Consider the following 24,969-nt stretch of genomic DNA (forward strand, 5'->3'; position numbering starts at 1 on the left):
TTATTTATTATTTCCCTTTTTTCTCCCTCTGTCCCTCTGACTATACCCCTTGCCCATCCTCTGGGTTTCCCCCTCCCCCCCCGTCTTTCTCCCTGGACCTCCTGTCCCATGATCCTCTCATATCCCCTTTGCCAATCACCTGTCCAGCTCTTGGCTCCATCCCTCCCCCTCCTGTCTTCTCCTATCATTTTGGATCTCCCCCTCCCCCTCCAACTTTCAAATCTCTTACTAACTCTTCCTTCAGTTCGTCCTCACGAAGGGTCTCGGTCTGAAACGTCGACTGTACCTCTTCCTACAGGTGCTGCCTGGCCTGCTGTGTTCACCAGCAACTTTGATGCGTGTTGTTTATTATCAAAGTTCTTATTTGTCACCATATACTACCCCGAGATTCATTTTATTGCAGTCATTTACAGGACAATAAATCAATATAGCAGAATTTATGAAAAACTATACAAAAACAAAGACTAACCAACAAGCAACGTGCAAAGGAAGGGAAATTTGTGCAAATAAAATATTAAATAATCATGACATGAGTTGTAAATTATTTCAAAGTGAGTCCGTAGGTTGTGGAATCAGTTCAGAGTTGATGTGAGTGAAGCTATCCACGCCGGTCACGAGTCACCCGTGTCTCAGAAAAAAACCCCGCCATCATCGGGCCCTTCCTGTCTGTGTAATTCCCCGGCATGAAACGTAAAAGTTGCCCGTGAACGCAGCAGACCAGCCAGCATTACCTACTCCCGGGATAATCCCACCCCGGGACACCGGTGTCCCAGACTGAGCCCCGGCCCCCGGGCTCTTCCTGTCTGTGTCATTCCCCGGGGTCTCGAACCCGCACATCCGGCGGAAGCAGCGCCGCTGGACAGGAGGCGGAAATACGTCACCACGGGAGAACAGCGAACGACACACAGCGCGAGCCTAAAGCTAGTTCCGTTAAAAACAGTTGGGAATTAAACCTGGCGCGTGGCCATTAAAGGTAAGGGGAAGTGGGGAGTGGGGGGTTAAAGGGGAGGGCGGGGAATCGGCCAAACTGTCGGCATCCCGCGGGCGGGGATGTTCACACGGTCACTGTCAGTCGGGGTCTGGGTTCCTGCAGAGATCTCAGTTCCTTCTCCCCGGTCTCACTGAACCGATTCCCCCCCAGCCTGAAACAGATGGGAGAATAAAGATGAAATAAACAGATCACACAACAGTGTCAGTAACAGGGGACAACACTCACAGACAAATATCACCAGAAAACCCGCGGATCCGCTGATATTTTATCACATTGAACATTAACACAAACACTCACCGGATCTGCTCCAGACTCGGGAGGGTCAGTATGAGGCGGCGGAGAGCGGGGACAGATCGGTCTGTCAGCGAGTTTAATCCCAGGTCCAGCTCCGTCAGAGATGAGTTTGTACTGAGAGCGGAGACGAGATCCTCGGCACCAGAATCTGTGAGATCGACATTGTCCAGCCTGGAGATGAGAGAGAGTGAGGGTGAAGGACACAGAGAGACAGGAGACGGTACAAATCCCCAGTGTTTATCAGTAACACAATTACTGATCACATTAATGTTCAGTGTCAGACACCCAGTGACTGTAAACACAATCTCCCACAGTCTGGTACTTACTCCAGTTTCTGTATTTTACACTCCGGGTTCCTCAGAGCCGAAAACACCAGTTTCACTCCTGAATCTCCCAGTTTATTATCACTCAGGTTCAGCTCCGTCAGTGATGGGTTTGTACTGAGAGCAGAGACGAGATCCTCGGCACCAGAATCTGTGAGACCGACCTCACTCAGCCTGGAGATGAGGGAGAGTGACGGTGAAGGATACAGAGAGACAGGAGACGGTACAAATCCCCAGTGTTTATCAGTAACACAATTACTGATCACATTAATGCTCAGTGTCAGACACCCAGTGACTGTAAACACAATCTCCCACAGTCTGGTACTTACCCCAGTGTCTGTATTTTACACTCCGGGTTCCTCAGAGCCGCAGACACCAGTTTCACTCCTGAATCTCCCAGTTTATTAAAACTCAGTCTAAACACAAACAGACAAATTGATAAACAAAGCAATTCAAACTGTGGGTCTGAGGGAATTTCTCTCACTCGGATATTTCAGGAAACATTAAACCCTTCAGTAAATCACTGATCGGAGTTCCCATCACTGTCAATGTCCCTCACTGCCCAGCTCCAGGGTATTCACCGAATGTCAGTAATTTAGTCTGTCGGTGTGACCCTGTAAACTCCACATATCCTGTTTCATTCCCCGATGGTTAGAAACGTGTTCCTGACCTGAGAGGGTCGGGAGGGGCAGGGATGAAGGAGGAACGGGGATGGGGAAGAGAGATCCCACAGGAGGAAGGGGGATGGCATTTGTCACAATTCTTCACAATCGTATTTATCACACTTTTACCCAAATCCTTTTACATTGAAACAACACAATGGAAGAGTTTCACAGTTCAGAGTGAGAGATAAATCAAGTTACCTCAACTCCCGGCACTTGTGCAGCCCGGGTCCCAGCCGCTGGATTCCTTCACACTGAATGTGGCAGTTCTCCAGGTCGAGGTGTTTTATTGTATCACAGTGTCCAATGACATGAGACAGGACCGCGCAGTCAATCGGGGTCAGTGTCATTCCACTGAATGAAAGTGTTTTCACAGATCCCAGTGCGGCCCGAGCCAGTCCACGATTCTGAGACTCAAACAGGTAGTGCAATGTGTTCAGGAGACTCCTTTTACCAGCTTCACTCCTCGTGTTTCCACTCTGGCGTTTAACCTTCTCCTTCACCCAGTCAATCACCCAGCAGGTTGTTTCATGAGGAAATGGACCCAGAAACTCCTCCAGGCCCCGAGCTGTCATTGGGTTGGAGAGACCAGCAACAAAACGGAGAAATACCTCAAATCGACCGTCTGTCGTGCTGTGGGCTTCAGTGAGGAGTCTCAGACTATCCCCGGGATGTGGATTCAGGAATTGTGTGACTGCAGCTACAAACTCTTGGATGGTGAGGTGTGGGAATGTGTACACCACACTCCGGGCAGAATCCTCTCTCTCCAAAAGCTCCATCAGGAACCCGGACAGGAACTGGGAAGGCTGCAGATTGTAGTTGATTAAATCTCCATCTGTAAACACAATCTTCTTATCGTACACTCCTCTGAAGGCCATCTGACCAACCCTGAGAAACACATCACGGGGGTTCTTAATCTCACGGCCGTGGTTTTTCAGGATGTTGTAAATATAGTAGGAATACAGTTGGGTGATGGTCTTGGGAACTCGCTGCGGGTCCCTGACTCTTTGTGTGAAGAAGGGGCCCAGTGCCAGAGCGAGGATCCAGCAGTAGGAGGGGTTGTAGCTCATGGTGTACAGGATCTCGTTCTCCTTCACGTGTTTGAAAACAGCTGCTGCCACTGTCTGATCTTCAAAATGCCTGACGAAATATTCCTTCCGTTCCTCACCAACAAATCCCAGGATTTCAGCCCAGACACTGATCTTCGCCTTTTCCAGTAAATGTAACGCAGTGGGGCGGGTGGTCACCAGCACTGAACACCCTGGGAGCAGCTTGCCCTGGATTAAACCGTACACAATGTCAGACACTTCACACCACCACTCGGGATCTGGGCACTGGTGCTTGGGTTCTGTATTTCTCCGACTGTCAGCAAAATCGATTCTGTGTTTGAATTCATCCAAACCATCAAATATAAACAGCAATCCCTCTGGGTTCTTCCAGACCTCCCTCAGGATATTTCCAAAGTAAGGATACTGATCCAGAATCAGTTCCCTCAGGTTTATTCGACAGTTAATACTGTTTAAATCTCGGAATTTGAAACTGAAGACAAACTGGAATTGTTGGTATATTTTCCCTGTGGCCCAGTCATAAACAATCTTTTGTACCATTGTTGTTTTCCCGACCCCTGGGACTCCGGCCACTGCTGCCGAACTCCCAGATTTGGATTTACTCCGGGAAAAGCTGCTCTGGAACAGCTGATCAGTGCGGATTTTCTCCAGCTTTCTGCGGAGATGTTCCTCTCTCCACTCCTCGTGGTCTCTGCCTCTTGCCAGCAGCTCATGTTCCACCAGTGTCCGATCTCGAACAGTAGAAATGACCGTGAGCTCAGCGTATCGATCAACCAGCTGGAAAACCTTCACCTTCTCCCTCATCAGGATCGTGTTCACTCTCAGTGTTTCAGTTTGTGCCCGCAGAGTCTCCTTGTGTTTCTGTTGAACATCTTCCATGGGAACAGACAGTGAACAAACTGTTACATGCCTCAACTCAGAACTCAGTATTTAAGCACACAAGAGTTAGCTCAAAGCTCTTGCATTAATTGGATTCATCAATGGATGCTCGAACAGTAAATTTGATAAACAAACCCCTGACTGGACAGAGAGGCCTGGTCCAGATAAACACCAGATCATCACATTTCACAATTAACTGTGCTGTGAAAGTGAGTATTTCCCTGGTAGTTCACTGACCCCCGACTGTCCCGTACTGGACAAACTCCCACTACTATCACAGCTGTCATTTTTTCCTGTGGAAGAAACTTTTAGTCCCCAGTGTTGATGTGGCATCTGGAGATGGAGGAAAGGATAGTGGGCATTCTGTGAAAGGAACAGGTCAGGGAATCACAGCTCCCCCTCCCCTCTCATCGTCACCCTGTCAGGGAGGTGTGGGCGCTCACAGTGTGTCAGGACCCTGTCAGGGGTGTGTGGGATTTCACATGGTGTCAGGAACCTGTCAGGGGTGTGTGGGGTCTCACAGTGCGCCGGGGTGTGTGGGAGCTCACAGTTTGTCAGGACCATATCTGGGGTTTGTTTAGTCTCAAAGTGCGTCAGGAATCTGTCAGGGGTGTGTGGAGTCTCAGTGTGTCAGGACCTGCAGGTGTGTGTGGGGTCTCACAGTGTGTCAGGACCCTCTCAGGGGCGTGTAGGTTTTCACAGTGTGTCAGGATCCTGCAAGTGTGTGTGGAGTCTCACAATGTGTCACAACACTGTCAGGAGTGTGTGGGGATCTCACAGTGTGTCCGGACCCTGTCAGTTGAGTGTCGGAATCTCACAGTGTGTCAAGACCCTGCCAGGTGTGGGGGGGGGGGGGGGTCTCACAGTCTCAGCATTTTGCCAGGGGTGTATGGCGTTTGGCAATGTGCCAGGACCCTATCCGGTGTGTGTGGGGGTCTTAGAGTGTGTCCTCTCCCTCTCATGTGTATGTGGGGTCTCACAGTGTGTCAGGACTCTGCCAGGGGTGTGTAGGGTCTCAGAGTGCATTAAAGGTGTGTGGGTTCACACAGATTGTCAGGACCCTGTCAGGGGTGTGTGGGGTCTCAGTGTGTCACGACACTGTCAGGAGTGTGTGGGGTCTCACAGTGTGTCAGGACCCTGTCAGGGGTGTGTGGGTTTTCACAATGTGTCAGGACTCTTTCAGGTGTGTGTTGGGTCTCAAATTGTGTCAGTACCTTGTCAGGGGTGTGTGGGGGTCTTACAGTGTGTCAGGACCCTGCCAGGGGCGTGTGGGGATCTCACAGTGTGTCAAGACCCTGCCAGTGGTGTGGGGGGGTCTCACACTGTCTCAGGATTTTGTCACGGGTGTGTGGCGTCTGGCAATGTGTCAGGACCCTATCCGGTGCGTGTGGGGGTCTTAAATACTGTGTTCTCTCCCTCTCGTGTGTGTGGGGCCTCACAGTGTGTCAGGAACCTAAGAGTGGTGTGTGGGGTGTTACAGTGTGTCAGGACCCTGTCAGGTGTGTGCGTGGTCTCACAGTGTGTCAGGACCCTGTCAGGTGTCTGTGGGGTCTCACAGTGTGTCAGGACCCTGTTAGGGGTGTGTTGGGTCTCAAAGTGTGTGAGGACCCTGTCAGCGGTGTGTGGCGTCTCACAGTGTGTCAGGACCCTGTCAGGGGTGTGTGGGATGTCACATTGTGTCAGGATCCTGTCAGGGGTGAGTGGGCTCTCACAGTGTGTCAGGATCCTGTCAGGGGTGAGTGGGGTCTCACAGTGTGTCAGTACCCTGTCCGGGATTAGTGGGGATCTCACAAGTGTGTCTGGATTCTGAAAGGGGTGAATTGGGTCTCAAAGTGTATCAAGACCCCGTCAATAGTGTGTGGCATCTCACGGTTTGTCAGGCCCTGTCAGGGGTGTATGGGCTTTCACAGTGTGTCAGGACCTTGTCAGGCGTGTTTGGGGTCTCACGTTGTGTCAGGACCCTATCAGTGATGAGTAGGGTTCTCATAGTGTGTCAGGACTCTGTCAGGGGTGTGTTGGGTCTCAAAGTGTGTCAGGACCCTGTTAGGGGTGTGTGGGATCTCACACTGTGTCAGGACCCTGTCAGAGGTTTGTGGGGTCTCACAGTATGCCAGGACGCTAACTATGTTCTGTGGGGTCTGACAGTGAGTCAGTATCCTGTCAGGTGTTTGTGGGGTCTCACAGTGTGTCAGGACCCTGTCCGGGATTAGTGGGGATCTCACAAGTGTGTCTGGATTCTGAAAGGGGTGAGTTGGGTCTCAAAGTGTATCAAGACCCCGTCAGTAGTGTGTGGCATCTCACGGTTTGTCAGGACCCTGTCAGGGGTGTATGGGTTTTCACAGTGTGTCAGGCGTGTTTGGGGTCTCATGTTGTGTCAGGACCCTATCAGTGATGAGTAGGGTTCTCATAGTGTGTCAGGACTCTGTCAGGGGTGTGTTGGGTCTCAAAGTGTGTCAGGACCCTGTCAGTGGTGTGTGTGGTCTCACAGTGCGTCTGGGTGTGTGGGAGCTCACAGTTTGTTAGGACCATGTCAGAGGTGTGTTTATTCTCAAAGTGCGTCAGGAATCTGCCAGGGGTGTGTGGGGTCTCACAGTGTGTCAGGAACCTGCCAGGGGTGTGTGGGGTCTCACAGTGTGTCAGGACCCTGTCAGTAGTGTGTGGGGTCTCACAGTGTGTCAGGACCCTGTCAGGGGTGTGTGGGGTCTCACAGTGTGTCAGGAATCTGTCAGGGGTGTGTAAGGTCTCACAGTTTGTCAGGACCCTGTCAGGGATTAGTGGGGATCTCACAGTATGTCAGGATTCTGAAAGGGGTATGTTGGGTCTCAAACTGTGTCAAGACCCTGTCAGGGTTGTGTGGGGCCTCGCAGTGCATCAAGACCCTGTCAGGGGTGTCTGGCGTCTCGCAGTGCGTCAGGACCCTGTCAGGGGTGTGTGGCGTCTCACAGTTTGTCAGGACCCTGTCAGCGGTGTATGTGGTTTCACAGTGTGTCAGGATTCTGAAAGGGGTTTGTTAGGTCTCAAAGTGTGTCACGACCCTGTCAGGGGTGTGTGGGGTCTGACTGTATGTCAGGACCCTGTCAGGGATGTGTGGGGATCTCACAGTCTGTCAGGACCCTGTCAGGTGTTTGTTGTCTCACAGTGTGTCAGAACCCTACCAGGTGGGTGTGGGGTGTCACGTTGTGTCAGGAACCTGTCAGTTGTGTGTGGGGTCTCATTGTGTGTCTGGACCCTGTCAGGGGTGTGTAAGGTCTCACGGTTTGTCAGGACCCTGTCAGCAGTGTGTGTGGTCTCACAGTGTGTCAGGAGCCTGTCAGAGCTGTGTGGGATCTCATAGTTTGTCTGGATCCTGTTAGTAGTGTGTGGAGTCACACAGTGTGTCAAGACCGTGTCAGTAGTTTGTGGGGTCTCACAGTGTGTCAGCACTCTGTCAGGGGTGTGTGGCATCTCACAGTGTGTCAGGACCCTGTTGTGGCGGGGGTGGGAGCGTGTCTCACACTGTGTCAGGAACCTGCCAGAGGTGTGTGGGGTCTTACACAGTGTCAGGACCCTGTCAGTTGTGTGCGGGGTCTGACAGGGAGTCAGGACCCTGTCAGGTGTGTGTGGGGTCTCATACTGTCTCAGGATTTTGTCAGGGGTGTGTGGCATCTCGCAATGTGTCAGGACCCTATCCGGTGCGTGTGGGGGTTTTAGAGTGTGTCCTCTTCATCTCGTGTGTGCGGTGTCTTACGATTTGTAAGGAGCCTGTCAGGGGTGTGTGTGGTCTCACAGTGTGTCAGAATCCTGTCAGGGGTGTGTGGGTCTCACAGTGTGTCAGGACTGTGTCAGTGGCTTGTGGGGTCTCACAGTATGTCAGGACGCTAAATAGGTTCTGTGGGGTCTGACAGTGAGTCAGGACCCTGCCAGGGGTGTGTGGGTCACAGAGTGTGTCAAGACCCGTCAGGGGTGTGTGGGGTCTCATAGTGTGTTAGGAACCTGTCAGGGGTGTTTGGGGATCTCAGTGTGTCAGGACCCTGTCAGGGGTGTGTGGGGATCTCACAGTGTGTCAAGATCCTGCCAGGGGTGTGGGGGGTCTCACACTGTCTCAGCATTTTGCCAGGGGTGTATAGCGTCTGGCAATGTGCAATGTGTCAGGACCCTATCAGGTGCCTGTGGGGATCTTAGAGTGTGTCCTCTCCGTCTCATGGGTGTGTGGGATCTCCTAGTGGGTCAGGAAACTGTCAGGGGTGTCTGGGGTCTCACACTGTGTCAGGATCTTGACAGGTGTGTGTGGGGTCTCACAGTGTGTCAGGACCCTGTCAGATGTTTGTGGGGTATCTCAGTATTTCAGGATCCCTCCATGGGTGTGTGGAGTGTCTCACACTGTGTCAGGACTCTGTCCGGGGTGTGTGGGGTTTCACAGTGTGTCAGGAACCTGTCAGGGGTGTGTGGGGTCTCGCAGTGCATCAGGACCCTGCCAGGGGTGTGTGGGGTCTCACAGTGTGTCAGGATCCTGCAGGTGTGTGTGGGGTCTCACAGTGTGTCAAGACCCTGCAAGGGGTGTGGGGGGGGGGCGGGTCTCACACAGTCTCTGCATTTTGTCAGGGGTGTATGGCATCTGGCAATATGTCAGGACCCTATCCGGTGCGTGTGGGGGTCTTAGAGTGTGTTCTCTCCCTCTCATGTGAGTGTGGGGCCTCACAGTGTGTCAGGAAACTGTGAGGGGTGTGTGGGGTGTCACAGTGTCTCAGGACCCTGTCAGGTGTCTGTGGGGTCCCACAGCGTGTCAGGACACTGTCAGGGATGTGTCGGGTCTCACAATTTGTCAGGACCACAACTGGGCTGTGTGGGGTCTCACAGTTTGTCAGGACCCTGTCAGGGATGTCTTTGGTCTCACATTGTGTCAGGACACTGTCAGCGATGTGTGGGGTCTCACAGTTTGTCAGTATGCCGTCAGAGGTTTGTGGGGTCTCACAGTGGATCAGGACCCTGTCATGGGTGTCTGGGGTTTCACAGTGTGTCAGGACACTGTCACGGGTTTGTGGGGTCTCACAGTGTGTCAGGACCCTGCCAGGGGTGTGGGTTCTCACACTGTGTCAGGACCCTGTCAGGGGTGTGTGGGGTCTCACTGAGTGTCAGGACTCTTTCAGTCGTGTGTAGGGTCCTGCAGTGCTTCGTGATGTGCGGGAGCTCACAGTTTGTCAGGGCCAAGTCAGGGGTGTGTTTAGTCTCAAAGTGCGTCAGGAACCTGCCAGGGGTGTGTGTGGTCTCGCAGTGTGTCAGGACCCTGTCAGGGGTGTGTGGGGTCTCACTGTGTGGCAGGGCCCTGTATGGGGTGGGTAGGGACTCACAGTCTGTCAGGACCTGTCAGGGATGTGTGGGTCTTCACGGCGTGTCAGGAGCCTGTCAGGGGCCTGTGTGGTCTCACAGTTTGTCAGGCCCCTGTTAGGTATGTGTTGGGTTGCAAGTGTGTCAGGACCCTGTCAGCGGTGTGCGTGGTTTCTCAGTGTGTCAGGACTCTGTCAGGGGTGTTTGGGGTCTCACAGTGTTTCAAGACCCTGTCAGAGCTGTGTGGGGTCTCACAGTTTGTCTGGATCCTGTTAGTAGTGTGTGGAGTCACACAGTGTGTCAAGACCGTGTCAGTAGTTTGTGGGGTCTCAGAGTGGGTCATGGTCTCACAGTATGCCAGGACACTAACTATGTTTTGTGGGGTCTGACAGTGAGTCTGGACCCTGTCAGGGGTGTGTGGGGTGTCACAGTGTGTCAGGACCCTATCAGGTGTTTGTGGGTCTCTCAGTGTGTCAGAACCCTTCCAGGGGTGTGTGGTGTCTCACACTGTGTCAGGATCTTGTCAGGGGTGTGTGGGGTCTCACAGTGTGTCAGGACCCTATCCGGTGAGTGTGGGGGTCTTAGAGTATGTCCCTTTCATGTGTATGTGGAGTCTCACAGTGTGTCAGGACCCTGTCAGGTGTTTGTTGTCTCACAGTGTGTCAGAACCCTACCAGGGGGGTGTAGGGTGTCTCATTGTGTCAGGAACCTGTCAGTTGTGTGTGGGGTTTCACTGTGTGTCCGGACCCTGTCAGGGGTGTGTGGAGATCTCACAGTGTGTCAAGACCCTGCCAGGGGTGTGGGGGGTCTCACACTGTCTCAGCATTTTGCCAGGGGTGTATGGCGTCTGGCAATGTGTCAGGACCCTATCCGGTGCGTGTGGGGGTGTTACAGTGTGTTCTCTCCCTCTCATGTGTGTGTGGCGTCTCACAGTGTGTCAGGACCCTGCCAGGGGTGTGTGGGGTCTCACAGTGTGTCAAGACCCTGTCAGCAGTTATTGGGGTCTCACAGTGTGTCAGGATCTTGTCAGGGGTGTTTTGGCTCTCAGAGTGTGTCAGGACTCTGCCAGGGGTGTGTAGGGTCTCAGAGTGCATCAGGGGTGTGTGGGTTCACACAGATTATCAGCATCCTGCCAGGTGTGTGTGGATCACACAGTGTGTCAGGACCCTGTCAGGTGTGTGTCGGGTCTCACAATGTGTCAGGACCCCAACTGGGTTGTGTGGGGTCTCACACTGTGTCAGGACCCCGTCAGAGGTTTGTGGGATCTCACACTGTGTCAGGACCCTGTCAGCGATGTGTGGGATCTCACACTGTGTCAGGACCCTGTCAGCGATGTGTGGGGTCTCACAGTGTGTCAGGACCCCGTCAGAGGTTTGTGGGATCTCACACTGTGTCAGGACCCTGTCAGCGATGTGTGGGGTCTCACAGTGTGTCAGGACCCCGTCAGAGGTTTGTGGCGTCTCACAGTGTGTCAGGACCCTGCCAGGGGTGTGGGGGTCTCACACTGAGTCAGGACCCGTCAGGGGTGTGGGGGTCTCACACTGAGTCAGGACCCATCAGGGGTGTGTGGGGACTCACTGTGTGTCAGGACCCTGCTGGGGGTGTGGGGGTCTCACACTGAGTCAGGACCCGTCAGGGGTGTGTGGGGACTCACTGTGTGTCAGGACCCTGCCAGGGGTGTGTAGGCTCTCAGAGTGCATCAGGGGTGTGTGGGTTCACACAGATTGTCAGCACCCTGCCAGGGGTGTGTGGGTCACACAGTGTCAGGAACCTGTCAGGGGTGTGTGGGGTCTCAGTGTGTCAGGATCCTGCAAAAGTCTGTGGGGTCTCACAGTGTGTCACGACACTGTCAGGAATGTGTGGGGTCTCACAGTGTGTCAGGACTCTGTCAGTTGTGTGTTGGGTCTCAAAGTGTGACAAGACCCAGTCAGGGGCGTGTGGGTTTTCACAGTGTGTCAGGACTCTGTCAGTTGTGTGTTGGGTCTCAAAGTGTGTCAGTACCTTGTCAGGGGTGTGTGGGGATCTCACAGTGTGTCAAGACCCTGCCAGGGGTGTGGGGGTTCTCAGACTGTCTCAGGATTTTGCCAGGGGTGTATGGCGTCTGCCAATGTGTCAGGTCCCTATCCGGTGGGTGTGCGGGTCTTAGAGTGTGTCACCTCTCTCTATCGTGTGTGTGGGGCCTCACAGTGTGTCAGGAACCTATGAGCGGTGTGTGGGGTGTCACAGTGTGTCAGGACCCTGTATTGGGTGTTTGTGGTCTCACAGTGTGTCAGGACCCTGTCAGGTGTCTGTGGGGTCTCACAGTGTGTCAGGACACTGTCAGGGATGTGTTGGGTTTCACAATGTGTCAGGACCCCAACTGGGTTGTGTGGGGTCTCACCGTTTGTCAGGACCAAGTCAGGGGTGTGTTTAGTCTCAAAGTGCGTCAGGAATCTGCCAGGGGTCTGTGGGGTCTCACAATGTGTCAGGAACCTGTTAGAGGTGTGTGGGGTCTCACATTGTGTCAGGATTCTGTCAGGGGTATGTGGTGTCTCACAGTTTGTCAGGACCCTGTCAGCGGTGTGTGGGGTCTCACAGTTTGTCAGGACCCTGTCAGGGATGTCTCAAGGTGCATCAGGAATCTGCCAGGGGTGTGTGGGGTCTCACAGTGTGTCAGGACGCTGTCACGGGTGTGTGGGGTCTCACTGTGTGTCAGGACCCTGTATGGGGTGGGTAGGGACTCACAGTCTGTCAGGACCTGTCAGGGATGTGTGGGGCTTCACGGTGTGTCAAGACTTTGTCAGGGGTGTGTGGGGATCTCACAGTGTGTCAGGACCCTGTCAGGTGTGCGTGGGTATCTCACAGTGCATCAGGGCCCTGTCAGGGATGTGTAGGGTCGCACAGTGTATCAGGGGTGTGTGGGATCACACAGATTTTCAGGACTCTGCCAGGGGTGTGTGGGGTCTCACAGTGTGTCAGGACCCTGTCAGGAGTGTGTGGGGTCTCACTGTGTGTCAGGACCCTGTAAGGGGTGTGTAGGGTCTCACAGTTTGTCAGGGCCCTGTTAGGTATGTGTGGGGTTGTACAGTGTGCAGGGCTCTGTCAGGGCTGTGTAAGGTCTCACGGTTTGTCAGGACCCTGTCAGGGGTGTGTGGGGTTTCACAGTGTGTCAGGAGCCTGTCAGGTGAGTTTGGGGTCTCACAGTGTGTCAGGGCCCTGTCAGGGGTGTGTGGGGATCTCACAGTGTGTCAGGACCCTGTCTGGTGTGTGTGGGGATCTCACAGTGTGTCAGGATCCTTTCAGTGGTGTGTAGGGTCTCACACTGTGTCAGGGTGTGTGGGAGCTCACAGTTTGTCAGTGCCACGTCAGGGTTGTGTTTAGTCTCAAGGTGCATCAGGAATCTGCCAGGGGTGTGTGGGGTTTCACAGTGTGTCAGGACCCTGTCAGGTGTGCGTGGGTATCTCACAGTGCATCAGGGCCCTGTCAGGGATGTGCAGGGTCGCACAGTGCATCAGGGGTGTGTGGGATCACACAGATTTTCAGGACTCTGTCAGGGGTTTGTGGGGTCTCACATTGTGTCAGGACCCTGCCAGTGGTGTGTTTGGACTCACAGTGTGTAAGGAAACTGCCAGATAATGTTTGGGGTCTCACAGTATGTCAGGATCCTGTCAGGGGTTTTTTGAGTCTCACAGGGTGTCAGGACCCTGCCAGGGGTGTGTGGGGTCTCACAGTGTGTCAGGACCCTGTCAGGAGTGCGTGGGGTCTCACTGTGTGTCAGGACCCTGTAAGGGGTGTGTAGGGTCTCACAGTTTGTCAGGGCCCTGTTAGGTATGTGTGGGGTTGTACAGTGTGCAGGACTCTGTCAGGGGTGTGTGGGGTTTCACAGTGTGTCAGGAGCCTGTCAGGCGTGTTTGGGGTCTCACAGTGTGTCAGGGCCCTGTCAGGGGTGTGTGGGGTTCTCAGTGTGTCAGGATCCTTTCAGTGGTGTGTAGGGTCTCACAGTGTGTCGGGGTGTGTGGGAGCTCACAGTTTGTCAGTACAACATCAGGGGTGTTTTTAGTCTCAAAGTGCGTTAGGAATCTGCCAGGTGTGTGTGGGGTCTCACAGTGTGTCAGGACCCTGTCAGGGGTTTGTGGGGATCTCACAGTGTGTCAGGATCCTTTCAGTGGTGTGTAGGGTCTCACAGTGTGTCGGGGTGTGTGGGAGCTCACAGTTTGTCAGTACAACATCAGGGGTGTTTTTAGTCCCAAAGTGCGTTAGGAATCTGCCAGGTGTGTGTTGGGTCTCACAGTGTGTCAGGACCCTGTCAGGGGTTTGTGGGGTCTCACAGTGTTAGGACCCTGCCAGTGGTGTGTTTGGGCTCACAGTGTGCAAGGAAACTGCCAGGATTGTTTGGGGTCTCACAGTGTGTCAGGATCCTGTCAGGTGTGTGTGGGGTCTTGCAGTGTGTCAGGACCCTGTCTGGGGTGTGTGGTCTCTCCATTCAACGTATTCAGTGAAAGTAGGAAGAGTAGGAAAACATTGATTGTTGAAAAATATACTTTAGATAATGTTGCAGTGGTAGAAATAATGTTCTTCAATAATCAGGGAGAAAATCTGTTTCATGTTCAGAAATAAATGTGGGAATTTCATTGCCGTGGACTGTTCCCTCTGCAAACAGTGTGAAGAACAGTGCAGAACAAGTTTGCAGCGGAATTGTAGAGAGTTACTGAAGCCTTCGTGCAGGGAAAGGTGGGGTTTTGATTGTCTGAATGTGGACTGGAAAAGCATTAACACAGGTGACAGCAACGTGATTAGTTTGAAACCTTTCTCTGGTACCATTTAAAGATTAACATCTTTGGAACTTGTTCTTGGAAATGAGACAGGCTGCATGAGGGTTGTGGCCGAGATTCTTTATGTTTCTGTTCAAGGGCTTTGAGTAATCAGTTAAAACATGGGCTACTGTAAGATTAATAATTTTCACGATATCTGTCTTTCCTTCGCTCTCTCCGCTGTTAAATGTGGCATTGTGTGATCCAACTCAGTCTGTGATGATGAAGCCTGACAATCTCTTGAGCCCATGCACTGCCCCGGGCTCCATATTTACAGACACGATGTGATTACGGATGTAGTGAGTTTCTTATCCAGATGGTCACAATTTAATTAATTGCAATATTATTTATAGATATTTTCAGTCTTTTCCACCTTTCTTGCCGCGATCGCACAACCCTCGGTTTCTCTGTCCTAATTCCCATCTCTCACCCTTCCACAGTGTCCATCACACAACACAGACACACATGAATTTCAGCTTCTGTGGACTGAGCTGAGGATTTTGTCCCGAATCTCAGCCTCACTGACACTGTCTCCTGATGGAATTCCCAGGATTATTGAGTGGGAAATTAAACTGGATAACTGCAGCAGTGTTTGCACTAAGGGAGTGCAGATGTGAACAGAGTGGGGTTCATTTGCTGCTTTGGGGTTGAACAGGGCAGTTTGGGTGTTACCTGATTTTCTCATTAAATTGTCATTGTAACTCTCTGTTGAGAATTTCAATGGACTCCCAGTTCTAAAAATGATGACCTGTAGGATCTGAGGGAGTTTAGAAAAGTGATTTAGGATGAGGACTGTACCGGGGGTTGGGTGGTTGTAGGGAAGTAATTTCACCTTTCGGAGTCAGAAATTTCCCATGGTTTCGCTCCTCAGATTGTCCTCTTCTCCATTCTGACCCCAGTGGAGGGATCTGTAGTTGTAGGACCCAGAAAGGTGTGATCCCTTTCAGCAAACTCACCAACTCTCTAGTTGTTACTCATACTGTCCTGTGAAAACTCTCCCTCCAGAAAACATTTTTTCATGTGTCTCTCTGTGCGCTGTGTCACGGTGGAACGTTTACCTGATCAAATCCCCATGGCTCAACAACGACATGACCCTACACAACATCAGCCAGTGATGGTAACAGCGGTCTCTTCACTTACCTTTCAGCCCTCTGGGAATCTCCGGGACGGGTCGCTGGACCGGAACACAACCTGTTCGCATTTAAAAATAATTTGACACATTTCAGTTCCTCAAATTATAAATATGTAATGTTTGAATCCAAAACTAAATTTATCTCTGATATTATCTCACCATGTGCCTGCATTTCTTTCAGTATTTTGTCCAACTTTGGAACACCAATCCGCATTTTGACAAAGGTTTCCCACATCACCCTCCGGGCGCGGGAGCCTTTCTCCATCACCAGGCTCAGGAGGAGTTTAGAACTGTCCGCCCGCTCTCCCTTATCAGCGAGATCAGAGATTTTCTGTGAAGAGTAACAGTGAACATATTGGGGTCTGACAGATTCACACAGAGAATGAGAAGTAAATGATGTGCTCTGTAACGGGATCACACTGAGCAGTCACCCGGACGGGTGCTGATCCTGTCTGGACATGGACTGTACATTCTGAGTGCAGAGCACACAGAGGAACATTCACCGTGAACCTGGTCCACCAGTCAATGAGATCCTGGCTGGTCTGTGACCGCTTAATTGACGTGGCTCCAAATCCGTAAATAATTCCTCACCAGATTTGACGATGGAAACAGAAATCAGAAAATAAGTATTGCAGATGAAAAAAGAAAAGAGGAGAGTTTTTATAACAGTGAGCAGTTGCAGAGAAGTTGCAGAAAAGGTGATCTAATTCATCTCCTCAGTCCGCCAGTGTCCAACATGACAGAGGATTTCTGGCTGACACCTGACGCCTTTCCTTTGCCTTTTCCAGTGGAGGTTTATTCAGTGATTACACATTAAAACATGACAGTATTCCCCGATCCACACTGTTTGCAGTTACAGATTGTAGCACAATCATCTCCACCCAGAACAGAACACAGTCCAGCTCCTGTGGCAAGCACTGAGGCTGTCCCGGTTCTCACTGACATCCTGTCATCACGCTGCACGGTCTTCCCAAACCGAAACCTCCCATCATATTTCCATTTAATACTGGAAGCCCACACAACTGTTACCTGCTCAACTCGCTCTGAACATTGAGCATCTACCCACCAGTCTGCGGAGTACTTTCATCCCTTTCTATCACTGGTTCAGATTCACATCTTTGAGATTGTATGTACAGTATTTATATCCCAGTTTTAATGTTATCTATTTAATATCCGATGAGTCAGAGTTCAGACACCCATCAGTCCTGTGATGTGTGAAAATTCAAACACATTCTCCCTCCCACTCACCCGATGTTCCTCTCCACTGAACTGATTCTCGGCCGTTAACGCCAGGCTCACTCCGTGCACCCCTCCTTCCATCGCCTGCTCCAGCCTATCCCGGTAGAAATCCGTCAACTGCAGCAGCTGGAAATCGTTCCAGCCTGCCAGGAGCTCGGTGATCACTGAGCTCGGCCCTATGAATGAAAATGGGGAAAATTAAAAAATTACTGACCCCATATTGAGCAGCAACTTTCTCTCTGGAACCTAAAGGTCACCAAATACAGTCCGAAATATATATATGGGGGGGTGGGGAGAGGAATGGGCACAGGCCAGGGGGTGGGAGGGGGGTATAGGAGGGGTTATAGTTCCATCTATTGAAGGCTGCTCTTTCGTCTCCCCAGGAATATACCTCTCTGTTTGGAAAGGACTCTGCTTATTCCTGAGAGTATCATAACCCATCACCATCATTCTCCTGGTACTGCCCATCACCACCGCTTTGCTCTGGCTTACTGTCTGCCTGCCTGGTCAACCCCTTCCTCGGCAAGTCTCTGGGATATCTTACAAAATGCTGGAGGTACTCAAAAGGTCAAGCAGCCTCTATGGAGGAGAATGAACAATCAACGTTTCGGCCAAGGCCCTTCATCGGACTGGAAATGAGGGGACAGAAATTCTAGATATTGCCACATTACTTTCTATTCTTTGTGGTCCTGATCCAAAACATCAAATGCTTATCCCCCTCCATGGATGCTGCCTGACCTGCTGAGTTCTGCCAATATTTTGCGTTTCTTTGTGTTGCCCAAAACTTTCAGCATCTGCAGAATGTCTTCTGGAGTAACTCGCTACTTTAATCACAATCTGCGAGAGCAGCAGGAACAGACAGTAAACATACCCCTTGCACGTGTGACTGTGCTTACCCCTGAGATGTTAATTCTCTCTCTGTCATCCCTCCGCTCAGTCCTTTCACAAATATTTGTGAATTGCTGATATTGAATTAAACACAGACACAAAGTCTAAGCAATATTTATAAATTAAAATACTTCACCAACGTACCTGTGTTCTTTCTCGATGTTGACGTCACTGGAACTCCTCCCCTGCTCGCACCTTGAGCCATTTTGAGGACAGATGTGATCAGTTTTTGCTGCTCTATAACAAAACAAAATTAACAGGAGGGTCAAACATTAATTCAAGTGTAAAGGGGAACACTGTTTTGATTTTAAACTGAGGCAAACACTGCCAAACATCTTGGACCTGTCCACTGAAGCCTTGACACAGCCTGATCCACCTGCTCCCATCTATTTCCATGGATTGTACACTGTGCCGGGACTTTCCGGTGTATCTACACGCTATATTGCAGACAATTCCCTTTTAGGAACCAGTCTTGTGCCCTGGACTGGGAGTGATGTGTCAATGGGAAGGCAAGGCAGGCTGAGCAGACAGCGCCCACTGCTTTGGTCCTCCTACCACTGGTGGCGCTGTGGTGAGTAATGGACAGATATTACAGCAGTGTGGGTTGAAACCTTTCTGCTGACCAATGGGACATCTATTCCTCTCGTCACTGAATTATACAGATATCTCAATCACACCTGATTCTCACTGTCTCATTTCAGTTTAACATCACCTGGTAATGACACCAATGGCAATATATGGTCTGAGTCTACATAGAAAAACTCTGACATCCTGAACAATGCAATCTCACCCATAACATCGTGACATGCAAACACGGGGCAATGTGCAGATGCTGGAAATTCAAGCAACACACATCAAAGTTGCTGGTGAACGCAGCAGGCCAGGCAGCATCTCTAGGAAGAGGTACAGTCGACGTTTCAGGCCGAGACCCTTCGTCAGGACTAACTGAAAGAAGAGTGAGTAAGAGATTTGAAAGTGGGAGGGGGAGGGGGAGATCTGAAATGATAGGAGAGGACAGGAGGAGGAGGGATGGAGCGAATGGCTGGACAGTTGATTGGCAAAAGGGATATGAGAGGATCATGGGACAGGAGGCCTGGGGGAAAGAAAAGGTGGGGGGTGACCCACAGGATAGGCAAGGTGTACAGTGAGAAGGGGTACCTCCCCGTTGTACCCCATCCGTTATTTATTCATTTATATACACATGCATTCTTTTTCTCTCTCTCCTTTTTCTCCATCTATCCCTCTCACTATACCCCTTGCCCATCCTCTGGTTCCCCCCCCTCCCACTTTTCTTTCTCCCTAGGCCTCCTGTCCCATGATCATCTCATGTCCCTTTTACCAATCAACTGTCCAGCTCTTGGCTCCATCCCTCCCCCTCCTGTCTTCTCCTATCATTTCCGATATCCCCCTCCCCCTCCCACTTTCAAATTTCTTACTAGCTCTTCTTTCAGTTAGTCCTGATGAAGGGCCTTGGCCCGAAACGTCGACTATACCTCTTCCTAGAGATGCTGTCTGGCCTGCTGCGTTAACATCGTGATATCTTGTTCAGAATCATGACAGTTTCTCCAGCAGGATTTTAAGATCCATATTATCACCTAAACCCTGGTCAAGATTTCTTTGAGCATTTACCTTGCTATTACCAGACTGTTACATTGCACCTTGTTAAAGACAATGTAGACGCGCTATACATACAAAACAGCAAGTTGCCAAAATATCTTTAACATAATTAAAACAAAACCGCTAGAATTGTTCGACAAGACAGAGAGTATGTTAATATTTCAGATGGAAGACCCTGTATCGGAGCTGAGCCTGTCTGTCGGAGCCATGTATCTGTTCTCTATCTGCATTAGAGTCTGTGTTGCGTATTAATGATGTTTGTTTTTGTTTCTCAATCTGTTCCACAACACTCCATGCCCCTCCATTCACTATACCGGTCCCACCCTGGTCTGACTGTCCAAAAGCACCAACTCTCACTTGTTCAAGTTGAAAACCATTCGCCATTTCTCAGCCCGTCTTCTGAACTGACCAAGATGTCTTTGAAATTTATTGTAACCTGTTGCAATATCAACCAGATGCCCGAATTTAGTATCAAACTTGCAAACTGTGCCATGTACACTCACATACAAATCAATGGCATGAATAAAATTAACGAGGTCTCGACACTGACAGGCACATCCCACTCGTCACAGGCCTCCATTGGTTAAATCCATCTTCAATCATCACCCTCTGCTTCTTGTTCTCGATCCCGGTGTGAATCCATCTGCAAACTCCCCATGAATCCCATGTGACCTATCCTTCCATATCAGCTGCCATGCAGGACCTCCTTCCAGACTTTTCCAAAGTTCAGATGAACAACATCACTGCCCTATTTCATCAATCCTCAGAGTTAGCTGTTCAAAAATCTCCAGAATACTTGTCAGATTTGATGTCCCACTGGGTGGTGCAGACGACAATTTCCCCATAACCAATGTCTAACCGCCCAAGACTTCACCTTCACTGCAATCTGAGGAAATTCCAACCTGTCGAATTACCAACCTGAACTGAAGCCCGTATACTGCCAGAGTCACCAGCCCAATATTATAACCAGTACAAAGCCGCTTTGGTGCCAGCGATTTGCCGTGATGTTCCTCCCATTTCCGATTCAAAAACTGAGATGGAACTGGAACCTAATGACCCTCTGCCGGGGCCGGTGGTCAGGCTGGTTCACCGGTCTGTACATTGTCAGAGGATGCAGATACACTTCAGCTTGTTTCCAGCAACTAAACTGAGCACGTTGGTCACAATGTCATTGCTGTGTGGGATATTGCCATGTTTCCCCTCAGTGTAGCAGGAACAAAATGTAAAATTATAAAGTAGAAAATTATGGGAACTCAGTACATCAGGTTACATCTGTGAAAGGAGAAATGGTGGAAGACCCGATATCTAAACTGGGACTGTTCAAGAAGCTGTCGATCTGCTGGGCATTTCCAGTATTTTCGTCTTCTTACTTCAAATTTCATGCAACTCTAGTTTTATTCCACCTCCTCATTTTAATGCACAGATGGTAACTGATTGCAAAATATCAGCAATGCGCTAAAATGTAAATACCACCCAACTCCAATCAGTTCGTTATTTCAGAGTTCATTCTGACCCTGGTGTAATACATCCCATACAGTCAATGCTCACAGCATCCTTTCCTCCCACTGTCACTCTGTTACATTTGCTCCTGAGGCCACTGTCTCTACGCTGAGAGGCGGTGACCACAGAGCGATAAAAAGTACAACACTTGCTGCAGCTCTGACGGGCTGTTACCCTGGAAACAGAGGAAGTGGCTCACCGAGAATAACTGAAAAAGGAAACAACAAACTCAACATCAGATGCTGTGAGCTCCATTATTACAAAGATTAACACTGCAGCCATTTTGTAACGGGGAAACTAAAATTGAAATGGCTGCTTTTACCCTGCCACCTGCTGTGTTCAATTCAACCTCTGGTAGCTCCAGCTATCAAAAACCCAATCCTGGAAAAGATGTAAAACAAATCTTCACAATAAAGACAAAATTTAGGAGAGAGTTTGCTGAAATATATCATTGCAGCAATGGGACGCAGGCTGGACTGAGATTGAACAAGATGGTTGATATATATCATTGGGATACAGACTGGACAGAGGTTCAACCAGATGGGCAGGGAATGAGCAGATGGAACCAGGTGGGAGAAGGAATCAAGTGCACTCTCCGGTGGTCGTCCAGTAATACACAGATACTGAAATAATAGTACACACTACTAGATAACAGATTCCAATATAACAAAGCCAGAACAAACAATAGCCCTGGAGGAACGTTGTTTCGTTTTTACTGTGTACTGTCCCAGCAGCTTATGGTCGAAATGACAATAAACTTGACTTGACTAAGAAGTTCAGTATATGTATCAAGGCTCCGCAGAAAGTATCCCATCCCCATACCTCACATCTTAATACGGCGACTATCTACTGCTATTTCTTTAACTGAATGAAATAGCAGAGAACTGTGGACACAGCTGAGCACATCATAGAAACCAACCTCCCCTCCATGGACTCAGTCTACACTTCCCGCTGCCTCAGTAAAACAGCCAACATAATGAAAGATCCCCACAACCCTGAACATTCTCACTTCTCACCCTCCCATCGGGTCGAAGATTAAATGGAACAGAAACATACGACCAGTTTCAAGGACAGTTTCCATTCTGCTGTTATAAGCGAACTGAATGTTCTCCAGCATATTGACCTGACCTCACAGTCTAAATCGATGTGACTTTGCACCACATATCTACCCACACTGCACTTTCTCTTTTAAAAAATCTGTTTATTACTATTAGCCAAAATTAATACGAGTACATCAAAGAACGCTTACAATGTCTCAAGAAAAAGAACATTAAAGATTGTAAAAATTTTGGTAATGAAAAAACCTACTAAGCGAGAGAAGTGGGAAAGAAACCCCATTAGGTGTTCAATCCCGGCGCCATGCGTCACACAAAAAGCTTCTGAAGATGAACATCAAACCGCCAGCAAAAAAAAGTACCAAAATTTACAATTAGATCGTGGAGGAAATCTATCAATTAACTCAAATGATAATAACGAGCAAATGAACCCCATCTTTTCTCAAAAACATTGATAGCTAGAAGGGCCATTTTGTTGAAGTGGAAGGAAACATCAGCTCCCACTTTGTCACAATGGTTCTCTCAAGTGACGCTGTGTCTTAGTTTGGAGACAATTAGAAGTGGAACCTTTGCACTGCAGTTTATCTGTAACCATCATGATTTGTTACACCCTGGTATCGTTTTAACTCAGTGTACTACTGTAACGTATTGATCGATGTGCATAATACCGAAGACACGGTTTTCACTGTACCTCTGTACATGTAAAGCAATATAAAGATTCCCTAACTTAATCGCGTGGAACTGTTAGTCAGCCTGAGTTGCTCCTTTGGAACTTCTGGAGGGAGTGTACACATTTCCGAGAAACCCAGATAAATGAAAAAAAGACTTAATTCTCGCATTAATAGGGCCAGATATCTGGAAACATTGTCAGCATTTCGGCAAGTCGTTGCAATGGAAAGAAGATGGAAATAAACTTCCCAGTCCACCGAGAGGCCGTGAGAGATCCGAATCTCACTGTCCTGTCTGAACGGGGAAAGATGAAACTACTCATACACGTGGATCAGTGTCCCGAGGGTGCGATTCCTCTGTTTAACCCTCGTGTCTGCAAGAACACACCAGGCCGAACGGCCCCTTCCAGTATAAAACAATTATCGACCCCTGGCATCGATTCAGGTGAAGTTAGGATCCGAATCCGAGCCTGGTGATGCAGATAAAGTTCCCCAAGTACAACTCACCGGATGGGTTTAATCCCGGCATCAGCACCTCATCCGCTCCTGGGACCAGAACCCCAGGGTCTGAGCGGCGGCTCATCTCAGGCTGTGCAGTGTGAACGTCCCACATCACGGACGAACCCAGGCAGGTTATGTCCAGGAAGCGGGACGAGGCCGACAGTTCGAGGAAGTTAACAGGACTCTGCCCAACATCAGATCACCCCTCCACCACCCGGAATCGGCTTCAGTACTCACCGATGGGAAATTGTCGGTCTCGTTCACCCTAGTGACCGGTCTCAATACTCACCGATGGCAACTTGCTCTATTTGCCCCGCAGACAGCGAACCGTCCCCCAGCTCCCAGCCGACGATCCGCTTCAACAGAGAACGGAAAGAAAACCAGTGCCCATCCGGGGACTGTGAGGGCGGGGGCGGGGCCTCGGAAGCGGGGCGGGACTTCTGAAGCGAAAACCCCGCAGATGCCGCAGATCTGCGTTTGAAATAGGAGCGAGACACGGGATCACGTGACGGGTGGAGGGACTCTCGCCCATCACACGCTGCCCGACCTACCTGCCGCATTTTACACCAGCTACAGTTTTAATTTTTCCCTCAGAACCTTCGCTGTCCCCATCGCTCCACGCCCCCGGTTTTCAGAGTACGGGTTCGATTCCCATAGAAACATAGAAAACCTACAGAACAACACAGGCCCTTCGGCCCACAAAGCTATGCCGAACATATCCCTAGCTTAGAACTACCTAGGCTTACCTATAGCCCTCTATTTTTCTGAGCTCCATGTAGCCATCCAGGAGTCTCTTAAAAGTCCATATCGTTTCCGCCTCCACCACCGCCGCCGGCAGCCCATTCCACGCACTCACCACCTTCCGTGTAAAAAAAACTTACCCCTGACATCTCCTCTGAACCTGCTTCCAAGCACCTTAAAACTGTGCCCTCTCCTGCTAGCCATTTCAGCCCTGGGACAAAGCCTCTGTCTATCCAGACGATCAATGCCTCTCATCATCTTGTACACCTCTATCAAGTCACATCTCATCCTCTCACCCGGGTGCCAAGGTCAAGGATGTCTCTGATCGATTGCATGACTTTCTGAAATGGGAGGGTGATCAGCCAGATGTCGTGGTGTACATCGGTACGAATGACATAGCAACGATGAGAGAGGAGGTCCTGGAGAGTGAGTACAGAGAGCTTGGTAGGAAGTTGAAAAGCAGGACCTCGAGGGTGGTAATCTCAGGATTGTTACCTGTGCTAGGTGCCAGTGAGGGTAGGAATAGGATGATCTGGAGGATGAACAAGTGGCTGAGAAACTGGTGTAGGGGGCAGGGTTTCAGATTTTAGGATCATTGGGACCTCTTCTGAGGACCTGTACAAGAGAGACGGGTTACACTTGAACTACAGGGGAACCAATATCCTTTCAGGGAGTAGTGCTATTGGGGAGGCTTTAAACTAGATTTGCAGGGGGATGGGAACCAGAGTGCCAGAGCTGACAGTGAGGCTGGGGTGAAAATAAATGATGTTAAAAGTTTAAGCAAATCCGCTAATAGAAAAGTTGTGAGTGGTGGTAAAAATCTTCTGAGGTGTATATATTTCAATGCTAGGAGTATTGCGGGGAAGGCAGACGAGTTGCGGGCGTGGATTGACACGTGGAATTATGACATTATAGCAATTAGTGAAACTTGGCTACAGGAGGGGCAGGACTGGCAGCTTAATATTCCAGTGTTCCCATGTTTCAGATGTGATAGAGGCAGAAGAATGAAAGGTGGGGCGGGGGTAGCATTGCCTGTCAGAGAAAATGTTACAGCAGTGCTCAGGCAGGACAGATTAGAGGGCTTGTCTCCTGAGTCCTTATGGGTGGAGCTGAGAAACAGGAAAGGTATGGCCACATTAGTGGGCTTGTATTATAGACCACCCAATAGTCAGCGAGAATTGGATGAACAAATCTGCAGAGAGATAGCAGGCAACTGCAGGAAACATAAAGTTGTGGTGGTAGGGGATTTTAATTTTCCATACATTGATTGGGACTCCCATACTGTTAGGGGTTTAGATGGTTTAGCGTTTGTAAAATG

At 50.1% G+C, this 24,969-nt stretch overlaps 1 protein-coding gene across 1 annotated transcript; it reads right to left on the minus strand.

Moving 5' to 3' along the window:
* Positions 1-309: 309 nt before the first annotated feature.
* LOC140208263 (NACHT, LRR and PYD domains-containing protein 3-like) lies at positions 310-23,279 on the minus strand. The gene is made up of 10 exons (XM_072276833.1): positions 23,200-23,279; positions 17,714-17,806; positions 16,691-16,857; positions 15,602-15,773; positions 15,451-15,501; positions 2,472-4,209; positions 1,938-2,024; positions 1,612-1,782; positions 1,289-1,456; positions 310-1,142 (listed from the first exon to the last, which is right to left on the minus strand). The coding sequence occupies exons 2-10, from the start codon at positions 17,772-17,774 to the stop codon at positions 1,055-1,057; spliced, it is 2,703 nt and encodes a 900-aa protein (XP_072132934.1). The 5' UTR covers positions 17,775-17,806; positions 23,200-23,279; the 3' UTR covers positions 310-1,054.
* Positions 23,280-24,969: the final 1,690 nt, after the last annotated feature.

This window comes from Mobula birostris, chromosome 13, assembly GCF_030028105.1.
Source record: "Mobula birostris isolate sMobBir1 chromosome 13, sMobBir1.hap1, whole genome shotgun sequence".
In the NCBI taxonomy this organism is placed as follows: Eukaryota; Metazoa; Chordata; class Chondrichthyes; order Myliobatiformes; family Myliobatidae; genus Mobula; species Mobula birostris.

Coding starts and splice junctions, on each gene's coding strand:
- LOC140208263 (XM_072276833.1), bottom strand. CDS start 17,774: ATGGCTCAAGGTGCGAGCAGGGGAGGAGTTCCAGTGACGTCAACATCG. Junction 4,210..15,450: donor GATTCCCAGAGGGCTGAAAG/GTAAGTGAAGAG, acceptor TTCCCATGGAAG/ATGTTCAACAGAAACACAAG. Junction 1,783..1,937: donor TGTAAAATACAGACACTGGG/GTAAGTACCAGA, acceptor CCTCATCTCCAG/GCTGAGTGAGGTCGGTCTCA.